Below are 18989 nucleotides of genomic sequence, written 5' to 3'. Positions count from 1 at the left end.
CTCATGCTGTACGGTTAGTCTTTTTTGGAAGCTAAAAGCAAAACTGTGAGACTGATTTAAAAAAAATATATATATTTTTTTTTAAATTTGAAGTAGCAGTTTGTTCCACACCATGTGCATTCTTTTAAACTATTTCCCCCCCTACAAAAGTAATATGATCATCCCAAACAATCAATGGAAAAACTAAATCTAACAGACCAAGGACACCAAGGACAGCCAGTTAAACCCGGACAGAGCATTAAAAGAGCACATTGTCGCAGTGTGTGGGAAAGGTTATGTTATAAACAGGTTTCAATGTTGGGCCTAGAAGTCATGTCACACTCGGGAGCAGAAGACGGACACATGATTATGGGAAACGCATCCACCAGCAATTCACGTCTATGATGCGTCACCGAAACACCACACATATGCACCTGGCCTTGCAAGGAAGCACACTTTGGGCAGGTCAGGTTTCAGACCCTGCAGCTGACAATGCAAATCTCTCGCTTGTTAGAATGAAACGCAAAACTGTTATATTAACCACAATTTATTTATCGATTGATGATGCATTACATTTGCTGATGGATGTATATTGAGCCACGGTACCGAAAACAAGAACAGCTGCGGTGAGCTCCAGCACTGCCTTCAGGTTTCAGTGCTGGGACCATGCATCTTCATGCACTGCCCGATACAATAAACGGATATAGAGACTTGTCATAAATAGTAAATATGCTGTTGGCTTCAGGGTGGGGAGCTCAGGGAAAACTGAGCTTTTATTTAAGAGCTTGAATACAGTCCCTGCCGTTCTAGCAATTCGGTTCAGGCTTCTTGGAATGCTATAATTCAGCCCAGCCTCTCATTCAGCCACAAGTCCTCTCTATTGTAATGTCAAATGATGCACATATATTAGACAGTTGAGCAATGAGATACAGATAAGAGATGAAAAGACACATAGTAAGACAGACAGCTAATGAGGGAGGAGAAAGAGAGGAGAAGGGAGCTGCAGGCTCCATAGTGATAACATTCTCAGCACACAGGCACTATGATTGACAGACGAAGATGTTCCCAGGACTGGGCAGAATGTCAAAGACAACCCACTTCCCAGGGGGAGATGCGAGGAGTGTTCTGAGTAACAGTGGTAATTACAGTGTCATCCGTGGCCCTGCTGTTGATAAACCCTCCGTAGCATGGGCACCCTTTAAAGCTTGTTTGCTTAGTTACAATCGTGATGCTATCTAACAAGGCTGGAAACAATACAGAAAAAATACACTCTTGAATATGTATATACACGTGCAAGGAGAAGTTTAAAATTGCAAGTGTATACAGGAGACGGGAGACATTTTTACATTTTGATACCACACTTCTATCATACGGTTTACATTAAATGGGCAAGTATGTAGCATTTATTTTCTTTACTGTAATGCCAAATTGAACAAATAGACTTTTTCCAGGAGGCAGAAATCTCTGTTTTTAGGAAATGTGGTTTGTCATCAATTTTGCTTTGCACCCAAACAAATGCGTTATTTTACTATAGAAATACATTTCCGCAAATTAATCTTGCATAATTACAAGCTATGGAACACAGGCTGACATTTCCTGTAAGTGTTTATCTTCTTGGAATATAATTTGCCTGTGTTGTTCCAAGATTTCATATGAGCACCACAATTCAAAGTAAACAAGCAAGCGGGTAATACACTAGCACAAAACTATATTTATTTTAAACAATTAAATAAAAGGATCTAAATCATACTTTCCACATTGCCTCCTGTTTGTCTTTGCCTAGTTATCTGTGGTAAATTATTGATTCTTGCTCTGAACAGTGCACTGTAAGCAGATGTAGCTGCAGGCTTCTTCCTGTCACAAATGCCCAGTCATGCAGTACAGCTATAAGCTGCTTCATTGGCAATGAGCCAAAAGCAGCTCATCCAGCAACCCCCCTGAAACCCCTATCTAGAGCACCCGACCCCCACACCTCAGAATTGTTTAATGGAATACAGAACAACCCCCATTCCCCTCCAAGAACATCAAAAGCCTACATCTCCGTACAATGCATAAGACAATCTCAGTCCATACGATATATTAGATATAGAAGAAGTAAATGTATTTTAAAACCAAACTTTGAATCAAATCTTTGTCTTGTACCTCTAGTCATCAGACAAAAACCCACAAAAGCATTACTCGGGTTTCCCTCCTCCAGGCATGCGGGAGTTTTCACACTTCAACAAAACCTCGATGAGGAGAAAAACAAAAACAAACAAAAAAGCTATTGAAGTCTTGTCATCATAAAGACCCATTACCTCCAACTGCGAAAGACCAGTCTTTGCCAGGTTCGAATGCAACAAGTCAAACTGGCGCTTTCAAAGCAGGTCAAGCCAAATTACACTACAGCTAGCTAGAGATGTGCATAAATATATGCCCTACTGCCATGCTGATACATTCAAAACCCTAACTTGCCCCCAGGCGAGAGGACAGCCCTGAATTTATAGTCTTCGTTGTCTGACCCCACCCTCCCCCCCGCCCCTCTCCCTCCCTTCCCCCTGCTGCAGGCCAGTACCCCCAGCCAAGTGGCTCCATCAGCATCTCTCCCCCTCCTCTGCCATCGAACACACTTCACATTCTAATTCAAATCAATGTCACTCGGGTCAGTCCATTCTGGGTCGCTTTTTATTCGTGGCTTCCTTCTCCATCTTTATCACCAGATGTCACTTAACTCATTAGTCCCCAGGTCCTCCCCCCTTCCTCCTCAGTGAATTTACATCTGAATGATTGCCGATCCCAGACTACAGGATCGTACTTGGTTCCTCAGATCCCGGGCTGCTGCCGAGCCAGCGTGAGTTAAGCTGAAGCCGGGACCGAGAAACAAAGTGACTACACGGTAGCCCCCCCGCCCTACAAACCTACCCCCACACCCAGCAAGGACTCCAAACCAGCTGCTGGGAAATGGAGTGGGAGTCGCATGCAGGCCAATTCTACCCCTTGCATGCTGCAGATATTGCATTTCTAAGAATTTCTTTAGGTAAGCACATATAGGAGACAACTTAAAAGAAATGTATTGTTGATAATCATAGATTAATGATGTTTACTTCATGACTATTTTGCAGGAAACAATTACATTATTATTTTTTATAATCTGCCAACTATCTCAACTATCTTTCCTCTGCATGGCCATTTTAAACCCAAGAGGAGTTGATCAGTGTCTTCAAAGGGCACGGTGCTCCCTGGTTTTCCAGTCTCAGCTCTTTGCTAGTGTGTGGTCCTTTTCTCCATTCTTACAGCTGGGGAGCCTGACGCTCAGCAAGGTCAAATCAGGCAATGCGGGTCACGCTGATAGTCAGATGGGCCTGGATTTGAACCCTTGTGCACTTGTGCATCATTCGAACGGCTGGACCAAATCACCTCCCACAACTTCAACTGAGATTTTATATATTTTCCTAACCGACTATAAAAACGCCGGATGTTATTTACTCCATCCTAGGAATTAAAATCTGGTGTCGGAAGAACTGAATAAGTTTTAAAAATTGGTGTGGTACATAATTAAAACCTACAGCAATTTTCTCCTATTGTGTTAATGTTTTACAAACTGTTCTAATAAAAGGTACACAATTGGATTACTGAAGAAAGAAATAATAATAACTTAAGGAGATTATGGGAAGAGTCTACCAAATCACGTGGTAATTTAGATTTTGCAACCTTTTTTCACTGTAAAATTCACACTCTTCAAGCTTATAATAAAAGTAAAAACTTAAATCAGCTTAGAAGGGTAGAGAGGTTTCTTAATATACTAATAAAGATTAAATATAAATAACTTGAATATTTCCTTTGGTATATGAAACTGATTTGCTGCAAGTAGTTGAGAACCAAAAAGCCAGCTTTCATTTCACATTGTGCAACTCAATTTACACTTCATAAACTGTCATATCACAGGTGCCAGATTCACCAAGCTTGCCAAACACATACAGCAGGTTGCCAGTTTTGGAAATATGTTAACTGGTTTCTTTTAGGTTTTTTTTCCCCCAACAAACAATTTCAAGACTGGTGTAATTTCATAGACATTGTATCCGATGTATAAATGGTTGCAAGATTAAATATTAAATTGTCTTCAACATGATTAAGTGGGGTTGAGCAAGCTGACACCTAGCAATGCTTTGGGAAAATACCCCCAGGTATCTGTGTGACACAAGCACAAATCTTCCTGCCAGAAAAACTAAAGACTGACTAAGAGGTTTACCAAGAAATTTTGCTGAAACAGTTCTATGCAGTGCAATAAAAAATAGTGCAGATTTAAAAAAAAAAAAAAAAAGGTAAATACATCAGCCGAGCAGTGTATACAGAGTTGAGTGTGGCCTCACTGCAGCCTGTGTCATCCGAGCCAAATGGCAATGGATTCACACTCCTCAGCACGATGTCAAGCTCTAACCCCCACCCCCCTCTATCCTCCACCCGCTGGGTGCAAAGTCAGATACAATAACTCTCTTTCTGTGGCTGCAGCACAACTACATCTGCTACATTATAGTGTGTGTTTGGAAATGTCAAATACTTTCTGACTGGTATACGGTGTGAACTGAACCGGAAAGGAACAACTTGGCTCAGAGCACAGTTCTCGTACAAACCGAAAGAGCTCTTAACCAGTGGAAGGGAAAGAGTTGGGGGGGGGGCAGATTTTTTCATTCGTTTTTTATTTGTGTAACAAGAAGCTTTGCTTTATAGTTGACCAACAGTCTCCAGCAACAAAACAAGAAGCCCCCCCCCCCTTCAAACATAAATAAATAAAATATATATTAAAAAAATGCAAGCTACTAATTTTTTGCCGTGACACTGCAAATCGTATGGCAGTTGTCTGCGAGGGAACACATCTGCTCTGAGGAACCGAGAAGTTATGGCCTTGTTGTTTCAGGTGTCATGGTGAATGCTTCAGTTTCCACTGTGTGCACAATGACAAAGTGAATGGAGTGCTCTTATCTAGGGCAGCAACATTTCAGAATGAATGCAGTAACCCTGACATGGTTATCTCAGGGTCTATGAGATGGAAGAAAACGCTCGGTGGCTGGGTCTGCGTTGGGGGTTAATAGTTTCGACTTGGAGAGACAGACTTGGTCTGTTACCACAAAAGCCATCTGCAGCTGGTAGCGACATTGCTGACTACAGTTAATTGAACCCATTTGCATTTTGTCAGACTAATGATAGCAACCACTGAGCTCTCCCCTTTTCTATTTTTCAATATTTACACACATCTTGAAACAGAAGTACAGTAGCTGTTCATTAAAAACTATAGCTTTGTAAATTATGGACTCAAAAATAGCATCCATTTGAATTGGCTACAAGAAGGTATCCATCAAATCCTCCAACACCACAGTGCAACTTTAAATCTTTGGCTTGCTAGAATGTGCTTCAAATTGGAGTCCCAGGTTCTCCTACTGGGGTGCCATCAAAACTCCTGCTCTCGATATATCTCATCTTAAGGAGGCACAGGAACTGGATCTCGCCTTTAAATATCTCCCACCAATGTTGCCTCACATAACATCTGGCACCTCCATGAAGATGCATACAGATCAGTCCTAGGGCAATATAGCTAGGCACATCAATGAACATTATATTGATATAGCACCTTTCTGTAGAATTTAGGACTCCAAACAATCTTGAAGAGGAACCGAAGGTCAGGATTCACAGTGCTACCACCTCAGGAACAAAACACACAGTTCTGCTCACTGCCACAGTATCCCGAACCAGAATGGACAACAATTTGGGATTTTTCGTTTTCAAACTCCTAACATCACGTGCTGGTACTGGGTGATTAATGGGGCTGCCATGTGCTGTAGACAGTGTATGTAATCAACTGTGTGTATAATCACTTTCCATTCTTTTTACAATTTTATTTAGACTGGCTTTTTCATTGTTCCAAGGCCGATGCCAGTGTGGGGGAACAGAAAAATAAATTCCCAAATGCATTGTTTCAAAATGGAAAGTCAAATCTGCCTTTTCTAATGTGCCTTAAGGCTAATCTGTCAAGACACAACAAATGGCAGGTCACTTTGTGCTGTGCCCCACCGCCAAGTGTGTAATATTGCAATATAAGGGAGGGCAATGGGTGCAACCTTTTAGGGAATTTTTCAAGTAGAAAGAATGTTCAATTTTTCATTTGAAAGTACAAGATTAAAACATTATTCAACGTGCAGTGGTATGCAGAGGTAGTTTAAAAACCTTCTTAAAATGTTAAGGGATTTTTTTTTTTAATTGTCCTTTATTTTTATTTCACAATGTTTATAAACCTTAAACAATTAATCTATTGTACTGTTAGCCTCACATAAACATTGGGGGAGGGGGGTAGACTGTAAAAATATTAATCAAAGGGGGCTGATTTGCAACTATAAATGAGCAGAAACCATTTGAAGTAGGACCCTGAAGAATTTACAGAACATTAGCCATAAGCACAACACAAACACACAGTGCGGTAAATCTGCTGTGCAAGTCCAGCTCTAGTAGGAAATGTGGAGTCTACTTTTTCAATAAAGCACTGTAACAATGCAATCCAAATTGATTTCATTTCTTTCCCTTCTCTCCCCCTCATTTGCTTCTCTTGACAGAACACAGACTGCTTTGTCAGATTTCACAGGCAGAAGACATTTTACATTTACATAGATTCAAAAATAATAAATAAATCTACTTCAAGGACAAGTGGAATGATATAAAGTAAAATACGCCTGCTAATATTACCAGGAAGGTGCAGCGCTGTCAGGTACTTTATGTATGTACAGATTACTATTTCATATCAGGCACATACAGTTAGTACTTAGTCTAAAGAACATTAAACTTGGGATGAGTGTAAAAAAAAAAAGAATTAAAAAAAAAAAAAAAAAAAAATTCCCTCATCCATGCTGCGACAGTGTTACTAGAAATGATATCTTGTACCACAAGGATCAGAAAATACCTAAAGTAGGGGATCAAGTGAACAGTACATAAAAGCCTGATGCCACGTATGCAACTGATAAGTAAAATGATCGGCTGCATATTGCTAGTTCTTGGCAGTCTACATGATTTCAAAATAATTATGAAAGTGAAATGTTACAAGTCTAAGCTTGTTTTAAAATCACACGTGAAGCACAGAGGCTCAAAAAAAAAAAAAAGTTCCGCCATCAACTATTAAAACACATAAATAAACACTCCTTTTAAAAATGTAGGCACATTCTTTTCCTTTTTAGCTTGAATTGTATTTTTAGAAACCCCACTTGAACTCGGTAACAACTGGAGACGGTGAGAGCAGTTTCTCTCCTGGCGCCGGGTTGCGCTTTCCACGCAACAGCACAAATTGTAACGCAAGTAACAATGCTGTGCAAACAGCTGCCCACAGTTCAGTTAGTCAGAGCGTTCATTATCCTGCACAGCTGCACCGAGAGCACAGTGCCCAGGCGGAGCGACACGCGGCCCACACCCAGCTTTATGCATGTCGATGCATAGAGAACCATGTGTCTTTTCACGTACACGTGGGTCTACTCAGGTTTTTTTTCTCGAGATCCCGGGAAGATGAAATGCATTGGAACTGCATTCTTCCTATTGTTATTATAATGAATATAGTCCCCCGCCCCCCCTTTTTCTTTTCTTCCCCATAGCAAACAATCTACAGATCTACACAAGCATGAAAATGAGAGCGCTCCCAGGAGCCACACAGAGGCAGTCACGTGTGTAATGTATGCCTTGACGTCTCCCCATGTTTTTGACAAGACAGAGGCATAATGGATCGAACAGCGATAGGAAGAGGAGAGAGCTAGAACCGAAGTGTGCCCCCTAGTCTATGCAATGAACTCTGCCAGGGAAAAGGACATGTCTCAGCATGCATTTCTTCCAATTACAGACCTAAACACTGCTTCCCCCTCCATGGGATACAGCTTAAACTCTGTCCCCTGCCATTTTTTAGATGACTAAACCAGAGAATTAATAAACACTTGATCGAACAATGCAGACCGGTTCATATACTGACCAAACGATGGACTATCCGTATCCTATAAAGAAAAACTACACTTACTTCTGGGCTATAATGACACGGCCCAAACATTTGGCATTTCAGATGCTTGAGTTTAGCGCATTTTCCACTTTTACCAATTGACTCCATCCTCTGAATCATTTAGAGAGACTCATCACTGAATAACAATATGAAACCTGATACCCTAAGCAGTTTTGACCCCATAGGCCTACTTTCAAAATCTCAAGCGTGCTACAAATGCCTGGAAAAGATCAAAAGATTTTAGGTATGAAAGTTCAAGATTGAAGGCCTGATTACCTAGATTACGGATTTAAAATTCTCAGTCTTATAAATATTTAGCATAATCAGGAAATATCCTTGTGTTTGTGGTATTACATATAGCAATAGTAATAGCCTACATGATGTTAAAATTAGCATTTGAATGTGCCTAATCTTTGCACGAGTGCCTACTTACGCAGCAAAGAACTAACTGTACTTTTCCTTATCAAGTTCGAAGCCATGTCCTACCAAGGTGTCCATGTCATGAAACTTGCAGATAACCAATCTCAAGTCATCGGGAGGCAAACTCTATTGACTGGCTTTCTGCAGTGCTCTCTAGTTTTCCTAGAACAGCAACAGCCGAAGCACTAATATTAACAATAATATTAACAAAAATACCTGTTATTTTAATTGGTATAAAATCTATAAAACTCAAACCCTCTCCACTTTTCAGTGTTATCTGAACAGGATAATTACTAAAATAATCTGTGATTGCCAAGTTTTTTGTTTTCTGAAAAGCACCAAAGAATACCTTTTCGAGGGTAGGAGACGTCCAATAAAACATCATTCTGCACTGAACGGGTAACTTGAAAACACAACTACCAGACATCTAATCATTTGATCGTTTTTCTGCTTTAAAAAATTCTGGGAAGCAAAACAGGAATTTCATAATTTGCAGGAACATTTTCAGTAGTAAACAGGAAAGCAGCGTCTCTATGATCAGAGTCCATTGCCCTTCCAAAACATCCCACAGAATAGCAAAACCCTGGACTTCCTAAAGTAAAAATTGAGGCATTGCAAAATCTAGTAAATTAGTGTGAACATTGATATTACAAAGTGTCACAGCTTTACCCTGGTAGCAGTTAAAAGTATTTGCATTTGGTTGGTGATTACCTACATGCTGGCCCAACAAATTATTTAAGCGCACTCACATCTTCGCTTACTTAGCAGAAACAGGGCTAAAGCCAAGAAACTAATCCAATAAACAAAACAGTAATATTTACATAATAATAAATTAAAAAAACCAAAGTCACAACTATAATTTGTTTTATTTATATAACAAAACTTTGGTGGGATAATTAAAAATAGACTACTTAAAAGAAGCACACTGTATTCCGAGGGCCACCCACAACACATGGACATAATGCAAGGAATCTTTATAAGCACAAGAAATTAAAATGCAGAATGATTTAGTTCCCGTTTTGTTTTAAGCACATTTTGGTTTTTGCCTATAACACATTTGTAAGATTCAATGTATCAAAGATGTTTCCTGATAAAAACATCTGCAGTCTTCCCAGAATTCATATGACAGTGAAATAAATCAATAAGTATTTATCGTTAAGATACAACTGTAGCAAAAACTATTTACTATAAAAGGTATTTAAGATTAGAAAGCCTAGTTAATGCACAAAAAAACAATAACAAAACAAACAATCCCAGGAATGAAGACTTGTAGCCAATCTGCCCAGCACACAAAAATTGGGCACTAACATGTGAAATTCCCGGCTGTCCATATGCTACCACAAAGAACAGCCACAGCTGAATTGAATATTTGCTTCAACCCCTTTTGGGGGTTTCCATGTAATCAACAGCTATTAAAATCACCACAGCTTGAACTTTTCATAACGTCAAAAGCATTCTATTGAGTTTTTTTTTTTTTTAAATGGTACATTGCACCTCCCTGAAAAGTATTACTTTTTCTATTGTGCAATAGCCACTTCAGTATTTTCTACTATTTTTAGGCCTGTTTAATTCATGTTTCCTTTGGCTTCAGTGGCAATGCTACTAGCCCCAATTTATGTATTTACTTTTTTTTTTTTTTTTTCTTTTTAAATGTAACCCTGTGTTTAATAAAATGTGAACGTTTTTTAGCGCAGGTTTCTTGTCCCCTCAAGTCCCACCACACACACCACAGGAGCCCTGGAGTAGCTCCACTGTACCTCGGCAGGCTATTTTAGAGACGAAGATCAGGAAGGCAACAGAAAATGGTAGTTGACAACTCACAGCAGGAAACCGCTTCAGAAATGGGACTGTCCTCCCCACCATGAAATTCTGGACAGCAGCCAGGAAAATGTTTATGGGAATTTCCTAGCCTACGTATCGCCAGGCTTTCTTTCCTTTTTTTGTTTTATTACACTGCTCCAGTGAAGCCTGGCACCCTGATTTTGCAAGGGCAGCTTACGTGAAACCTAATCGGGATATATCGAAGATATTAAAAATGGCTATGGTTGTGTTCTGCAACACGGTCTTCTAGAGAAGACCATCTATTCATCTGATGTGCTACCAAGTTTCTTTTGTTTTGGTTTAGTTTACCCAAATGGATTTATTTCATGTTCTGAACTAGTAATGGAGCTTAGAATGCATTTTTTCAGATTAAAAACAAAACAAAAAAACTAAATTCTATAGAATGAACTGCTAAGGCTTTCTAAAATAAGTTTCTTACAACACAATTCCTGCAGTTGATTTAAACCTCAGGAGGGATGCACTTAGGGAAAGGCCTAGTAGATGCACCGATACAGCCCTGCTGTCTGTCACCTTACTGGTAACACTTCAGCATTCAGTCACATGTGTTTCAAGTCCGACATATTCATCAATCCCCCAACCACCATCCACCACCGATACAATAAAAGCTTAATCTGATTTCTCTTATGGTAGCCGTCCTCATTAATTTCCACTTGGCCAAAGGAGCAGCTTATTGTCATCTGAGGATGGAGCCGCGGCTTGAATTCAAGTTAAGCAATTTGAATATTTAATGCGTTAATATTCGCAAATAAGCGTGTGGGGATTTCCAATTCAGTGGTGAAGGGGGGGAAAAAAAAAAAGAAAAAAAAAAGCATCATCTATCACAAAAGATTGCTTGAATGGGTCTAAGCAAGTATACATGTAAATGAATGTGTCTATACCTATACATGGGGGGGGGCTACACCTATATTATGTATTACTACATTTCTTAGACACCCCTATCCATGGCGACAATTGTTACAATAAGTCACGTTTTTTTTTAAACGTATAATTACCCATTTATACAGCTAGGTGTTAACTGTGTAAAGTACCTTGCTCAAGGGTACAACAGCAGTGTCCCTCACCTGGGATTGAGCCCACAACCGCTCCAGAGTTCAGAGCCCTAACCACTACTCCACACTGCTGCACAGTAATATTCATACATATATAAAAGTGTGCATGTGGAGAGTACTATTAATTTAGCAAAACAGTACATTGACTGTTACAGAAGGTGTATTATAAGGTTCTACTCCAGAGGGCAAATCTGATCAGCCGTCTCTGGGAGTGGTGCCAGAAGAGCAATATCATGCTCCCCACACATTTGTGAGAAGTCCTACAGCAGCGTTACCATAAATATATTGGAGAACCAACAAGGATGGAAACATTGGGGCTCCACAGTGGCTCAGCCCCCCCTATTTAAACAGACCTCAGAAAACAAAGCTTCCCCAGTTGCCAGCCTGACCCGTGAACCTGGCTAGGAGCCTGAGGGAATAGAGTGCCGATTCTTAGGTTTCCACGACTATGTGAGCACACAGGCTCTCATTTGTGCATTGGGCAAAGTCACTTTCGTCACTTCTCCTTCACTGCAATCATCTCCAACAAGGGATTAGATGGGCTTGTTTAGAGAGAGGCTCTGTTATGAAGAGCATTTTCTCAAGCCCACCAGGCTCTGATCGGGACCATGTTACCACTGAAGAAGTTCACTCCTTTCCTCATATGCGCAGTGAAGTGTAACAGCCACTGAATGCCACCCTTAAAACTCACATGTTTCTCTGTTTTTCTCTACACACCAAGACCAGAGAAAAGCTGAGCCAAACAGTAACTTGACTCCAGCTAGAGCCTTTAAAAAAAAAAAAATCACTGTTCGATGAGGTGGGTTGCTAGTGTTTGAGAGGTGTACATAAGTCTTCTGTATTCCTTAAACTGGTTCCAGTCAGAGAGCAGTCAAGTGTTGTTTCTGTGGAAGTTCAGAAGAGCTAAATAACGCTTTGTTATTTGCACCGAAAAGCTTTATTCAAAACATGCTGACAAACCAATGTCTGCAACTGCATTTTGAGCGTTATGAATTTACACACAGAGGTGTAAACCCATCCAAAACAACAATCTTAGTGGTCCAACAGAACAAGTCACCTTCGATACTTCTTATCTGCAACTAATTAACCCCCTGCATTAAGTAAAGTATTTGGAAGATATGTAAACAAATGTCAACTCACCCCCTGGTTCCCCTTGAAGCAAATAGCTGGCTGATTTGGTAAAGATCCCTGTGGAGGAAGAGAAATTGATATTAACCGATTATATACAGTGAACAGCAACAGGTTTAGACTTAATGCAGAGGTAGGTTTAAAAACCTACAGTACAGGTTTAGGAAACTGGGCATATATATGTATATATACACATACATCTACACATGCATACATACATATAAATCAGTATTGCCCAGTGTTAATATAATTAGCATGTTGTTCTAGGCTTAAATTAATCATTATTTACATTGAAATTGGATCAATAACTTCAGTCAATGCCCAATAACAGATTGCAATGTAGTGATGTAGATTTGTTCTATTTATATGATATAATGTATTGCAGGGTTCTATAGCTGTGTTTTTCATTTCATTAATCAGCATCTTGCAGTACCATGAGTTAGCTGACTTGGTATGGAAGAGAATCTTTGAATTTGACAATTGTCCACTTACCATATATGCAATTTATTGTGCAAATAAAACCACTGAAAATTAAAATACGGGGAGAAAAAAAATATATAATTTATTTATTTATTTTTTCTTCCATCCATCCAGTAAATAATTAATATATATAAAAAAGTATTTCCCTGTGGCTGGGGCAGATCTAAATAAGCAACACACACAACAATTACAGATTTGTACTGTTCATAGGCATATTTGGCCCTCTGGGGGATTTACTACTGCATTACTGTAAACCTGGTATAGTATCAACAAGCTTTTCTGACAGACACCATAAAACCTACAGTGTTGAAGGCAGGGATATAATTTAGCTGTTTCCAGCAAGTCACATTTCATAATAAATATATGTGCATGTGTGTATGCCTGTGAGAGTGTATATGTACATTTGTACATGGTTATATAGGCCTACACACACACACAATGTGTATAATTCTAAATTAAAAAAGTCAATAAGGTTTTTGTTTAAATAGAGGGAGAAATAAAGATATGCTATCCAGCAAAAAGTACTGAAATGTCTTACATCATTTCAATTAAAGACCTAAACCTTCTTTTACAATTATTGTCTGAGAGGTTATCAAACCATTGTCCTCCAAAGGAAGTACATTCCCGATATTGCAAATTCAGGTCTTGAAATCTGTGGTTTGCTGCACTAATCTGCAGTGGAATGCTCCAATTAATCAATCTCAGCTTCGACAAGCCTGTCCCTGTCTATCTGAATGGTTCCCATGAGAGAGAGAGAGAAGGAAAAGAAATGGTGAGGGGCTATTAGGGGAAGAAGTTTCCAACCTGAACACAACACTAACCCTTCTCAGTCAAAGCCGAAAGTTACTTTTATTAGTTCCTGAACTCCACAATTTCAGAAGACAGAAACAAAAATATTTCTACAATTACACTGAAACCCCAAATTCCAAAGAGTTTGCAAAGCTGACCGAGACCCAAACTCATATAAGACTGAAGTAGGAATTAAGGTCAAAGGCTTAAATCAACTCCATTTACAGTGGAAAGCAAAGTTGTTTCTCTTCAAATTAATACAGTAAAAAGTTTAACACTCACTAGAGAGGACTCTTACTCTGACATCTAACCTCAATATAAAAGGCTGTATGAAGTAATATGAAGCCAGAACCCACTAACAAAGTGTACAGTGAGCTGCATACAAGTATAAGTAGAATTATCACTATATATTTACTTTTTAACATTAATGATCTTGCAAATATACACGAGCATTAGGGAATGCCTAGCACTCTCAGCACAATACAACAACACATGCAGCTGTGGTTTCTGTTCAATGATGTTTTCCTGCTAGATCTGCACAGCAGTCTAGATTTCCTAGTAATGCATTTACAAAGCCAAGTGCTGTTACCTGCACAGAGCTCCTATCTGTACCTGCTATTACTAAACCACAGAGCAAACCTGATCGATGCTAATCATTTTCCATCTCTGCTCCCAGGCTGCAATTTGCCTGCAAACATATCCCTTTGATTTGCACTTCACTTAATATGTAAAAGGTTATCAGACTATACAATCTCATAGCAACATATGTTCAGCAATTGTTTGAATTCTTTCCATATGCAACTATATTACCATGTTATTATGCAAATCTGCAATGAACGCAAACATAGGTTTTATTTTATATGACACTTTCTCGGCACTGGTCAGCCTCTCTAACAGACAGTCAACCCTTTTCTCGAGATTCAAGATTTGGACAATGTGTTACTTTCATTGGGAAAGAATAACAACAGCTAACTGGAGAGAGAGGTTTTAACTATCCTACAAGCTTAATTACATCTTTGCTCAGTTGGACTTATAAGCAAAACACAAAGGGAGGAGAAGGACTGTGTGTGGAAGGGTGTAGTAGGGGACACACACAGTCTGAAGGACATGATGAGCTGTTACTTCCAGTGCTTTTCACAGATAATAGTCTGGCGTGGACTACAATTGCCTTGCAATTTCCGATTGATCCCATAGGTGCACATCTTATAAACTATTGCATTACGATGTAAAACTGCGAAAGGGCTCCTTTTAAGACCGAGAAAGGAGATTTTGTTTAACTGCTTTAGTGGGTAAACAATAATTAAAAGCTAGCATTGCAAGCTAGGCACTGAGAAGGAAGCACAGAACAAGGCTTAGGGGACAACACAGTACATCGAGTTCTGTGAAAACCAAGATAACTGTCCGACTGACCTGACGTGCGTCTCCCTGTGCGGTCAGTTAACTGTAAAAGTGTCCATCTACAGTGAATCTCTGTCTTCAACTGCGTGGAGTTACCCCTGTCTATACTGCTTGTACGTATTTGATAAGTGTCTTTGTAAACCAATTTATCCTTGCTGTCCATTATTAAACATCGTGAACTGGGTTGTTACCCAATATCACCAATAACCTGAGATCAGGAAAACCTAACCCCAAGCCCTTTGTGTGTAGTCCCGTGCTATAAGGTAACACAGGCCTACATTTCATCTTCTGGGGAAAATTTGCCTGAAACTGGGAGGTCGAATAATAATGGGTGGTCTACAAAAACAAGCTTACTGGGATTCTGGGAACATTTGAGCTGCCACTTAAAGAAGTGTGCAAGTGTTTGCTCTGCTACATTCAATGCTTCGGTCTGAAGTGGTAGACAGCATTTTAGTAGACCACTTTAAAGCCACTATGGGCATCTGCTAAATAACTTAAGAACTACATCCACCATTTTATTCTTAGGCATATGGAATAAAACAGAGCCTTTACAACTTCTACAATGTGTAAGGAATGATTTGTGAAGAAACAAAAGGAGTTTGACAAGAAAGATGCGAACAACTGAAGAAACTGTCATACTGTGAACGCCTCACACCTATACAGAGCGCTGAAGGTATACGGACAGATGTATGCCTAATGCTGTTATGTAGCACTGCTGCTCGGCATTGCTTATTGTAGCTGGCAGCCGAGTTGAAAGGGCTGCAGCATGTCAACATAAATTAGCGCTTGAGATTGAGGAAGTTCATGGGGGTTTCTGATTGGGCCGAGCACGGAGACACCGCGTTCCACACCGCCCCCTCGACCAATCAGCGCTGGAAGGGGGCGGGCCCGCCGCGTTTAAAGGGCAGAACAATGCAAGAGCAGCACGGCAACACAAATACAATCCCAGCAGCCAATCAGCAAACAGCGCTGCCGAGGGCGAGGGGGCCACACTGACCAAGCGCCCGTCCAGCTGGCGGCCACAGTCCCGGCCCAGCCATTGATTGTATGGGAATTTGGGTTATGGTCATAGCTACCGGTACCGACTACTGCTGCAACAAGCTTTTCATTTACACTCGGTTCTAATTTGCACCACTTTCTGGGCTGTGCTGAAATAAAGCCCCGTGTCACAGTTTAGCGAATGCGTAACAGCTGCTTTCGGATACTTCGTGACAATGCATTTTGATTTTATCTGATACTGCTAACTAGATAAACGCTTACTTCACTCCGCCAGGGTTTAGGTTTCGTTAGGTCAATCTCTTCAACCTCCCTAAATATTTGAAACTAAGCATTGCATCCGAGTTTATTATTAATAACAATAAAGGAATCACATAAATAAAGTGACACCTGATTTCAAGATGATCCATATTATATATATATATATACACACACACACACGCTCACACATACATATATACATACATACGACTTTCTACACACACACATATGACAACGACTGCGATACACTAAATAAGAAGATCAACGTTAATATCTCCACAGTGGCGCCGGCAGGACCATGCAGTGGAGATACATGTCGGTAACACTTTTGTAAAGAAAGGGTCCGTCTAAGCACTGCTGTTAAATCTTTATTAAGAAACGAATATTTCTAAAATGACACTACTTATTACACCGGGAATATGTATCAGTTAAAGACAATATAACGCGATTTCTGTACAATGAAGCGGACTCGTTGGGGATTAATCGACGTTTACAATCGAAGCCCTGACCGCCACACACACCGTATGATCCCTTCGATTACACATTGACAGGAAATCGCATTCATATGTGACGATCAACATGGACAAGTTACATTGTTATTCAAAACAGTTCCAATTGTAACTACAAGAAACTGTTATTTAAAGCTCGTTTTTGTTGTTTAAGCAATAATTATTTCACCGATCGCACCCACATCTTCAGTACTTCACTGTAGCAAAACACCGTCAAAGAGTTGCGACCGATTAGAGCAGCTACGCAGAACCATTCAATATTAAAAACGGTCTTCTTAGGTGACAGTACAAGGATTCAATGCAAATGTATAGGTATTTAAAATTAAACTCTACACGACTGACACAAGGAGGATAAACTACAACGTTTTGTGTTAGCTGGGCTATTACCTTTACCCATGCTATATAGATGACGGAATACACTTTGCATTTAAAAACGTGTTTAATGTATTGTCTACAAAGGAACGCTGGTTGCATTTAAAGTTAAATACACATCTAATCAACTACGCGAGTTATAGTGTGTGACATATTGTTATGCACTTTTTGCCAACGCAATGCAATTTTCTCGCACTGCCTACTGCACACAATGTAACCGATTCTTTTTTACAAGTTATTCACTAACTTTTTTCTTCTTCTTCTCCCACCAGCTAACCAACGCTACTTGCCCATTAAACACTAAAGCGGTTTAGCCTCCAGTCTAAGAAAACAAAACAATGCGGGGGGGCGAAAAGTGAAAATATGGTTCTGTCGTTACCTTGAGATTCTGATATGCTTCCAGCGCTCGGATGGCGGTGTCGGTGAGCTTGACGTGGTAAAGTGTTTTATTGGGGATATGGTTGTTAATTTTTCCGCAGGAGAGCCCATACCGTTGCTCCTGCTTGAGCGCTGCCATGTCTGGAACTGAAACGCCGTGGAGACATTCTGCTGGGAGCGTCACGGCTCGGGGGCGGGGCTTGGAGTGGACGCGTCGCTGCGAGCGCGTCATGCACGGGCACACACTGCTCACGAAGGGAGGAAAAACAACGCGCAGAAAGAAAGAAAGACACGCATCAATCGCCACCACAATGCAGTGTTGGCCGCTTGTGACGGAAAGACGGGTGTCTCTTAGTGACATGCTGAACCACTGTGATGAAAAAAAATCAATACTTTCATAATAAAGGAAGCTTGTTTTCGAATTTGTATTTATTGGGACAATAAACGGTGTTTTTGCACTTCAATTAATCTTAAATCAATAGTCCGCATATTGCATGACAGCAAACAGGCAATCTGCTATCATTGTCAAGTAGTGTCCCAGAAATGCGTGTTTGCACATTCAAAGTTCATCGGATGAGGATCCCCATACCCACCATCCCAAGAAATTCCCAAGAAATTCAGTCTGTTTCAAAGCTGCTTTCCAAATCTTGTCCCCCCCAGTGTTCAGGAAATAGTAACTAGCACTTTCTGTAAACATGTCGACAGCAGATTATGATTATCTTAGAACATGGTACATGGTCAACTTACCTAAAATGATTAATTGCGATTGCGTAACAGTGTTAGTCAATAACCAGGGCTTAAATGAACTTACTCTGGGAATGAGCTTAGCACCAGTCTTCTACTCTATCCCTCCCGTGGTACTTTTGTTTTCTGGAACACTAAATCCTTGATTCACGTTTACCATTTAATGATGCTATAGGCTAGAGGATTAACCCCTCAGCTGCCCTGTTTTGCTCCTATTTTTTAAATGTAGTCTGGTTTCTAGAGGTTGTAGCTACATAATATTCTTCTGCTTTATCTCTTATTAAATTAATACATCTTCTCGTCCTTTGGGGTTTCACTTTAGGTTTTATTTGCAGTAGTTGTCGCTTCCCTTTCAGTGGTAAAGGTTAAAAACAACAACAACAAAAACTTGATTTAATAAAGAAGTGCTACAGACTTGAAGGCTATTTCCAGGCAAAAAAACAGAGGAAAACTAAAATGCTTAAAAAATGTAAATACACACAATTATTTATGGAATGAAAGACTGTATCATACAGATAACTAGCAGAATGTAATTTGTTGTCATAACCTTTATGTACTGAGCCTGTAAGATAGCAGCCTAAACCTGTTGTTCAACTTTTTCTGGTCCCCATATTTCATTCTTTCTGGTAAGGCAGCCAAATTGTTGCT

General features: G+C 39.9%; 1 protein-coding gene across 1 annotated transcript in view; it reads right to left on the bottom strand.

Moving 5' to 3' along the window:
• The window catches only part of LOC136748291 (RNA polymerase II elongation factor ELL), a 42903-nt gene extending 25059 nt beyond the window's left edge, over nt 1–17844 (bottom strand). The window contains exons 1-2 of the mRNA XM_066701902.1: nt 17599–17844; nt 12427–12474 (exon numbers count right to left, since the gene is read on the bottom strand). Coding sequence (XP_066557999.1) covers nt 12427–12474; nt 17599–17829 — 279 coding nt within the window. The 5' untranslated portion in view covers nt 17830–17844. The remainder of the gene's footprint in view (nt 1–12426; nt 12475–17598) is intronic.
• Between the last annotated feature and the right edge of the window lie 1145 nt (nt 17845–18989).

Source organism: Amia ocellicauda, chromosome 4 (genome assembly GCF_036373705.1).
Source record: "Amia ocellicauda isolate fAmiCal2 chromosome 4, fAmiCal2.hap1, whole genome shotgun sequence".
Taxonomy (NCBI): Eukaryota; Metazoa; Chordata; class Actinopteri; order Amiiformes; family Amiidae; genus Amia; species Amia ocellicauda.
This window is presented reverse-complemented; position numbering and strand designations above follow the sequence as displayed.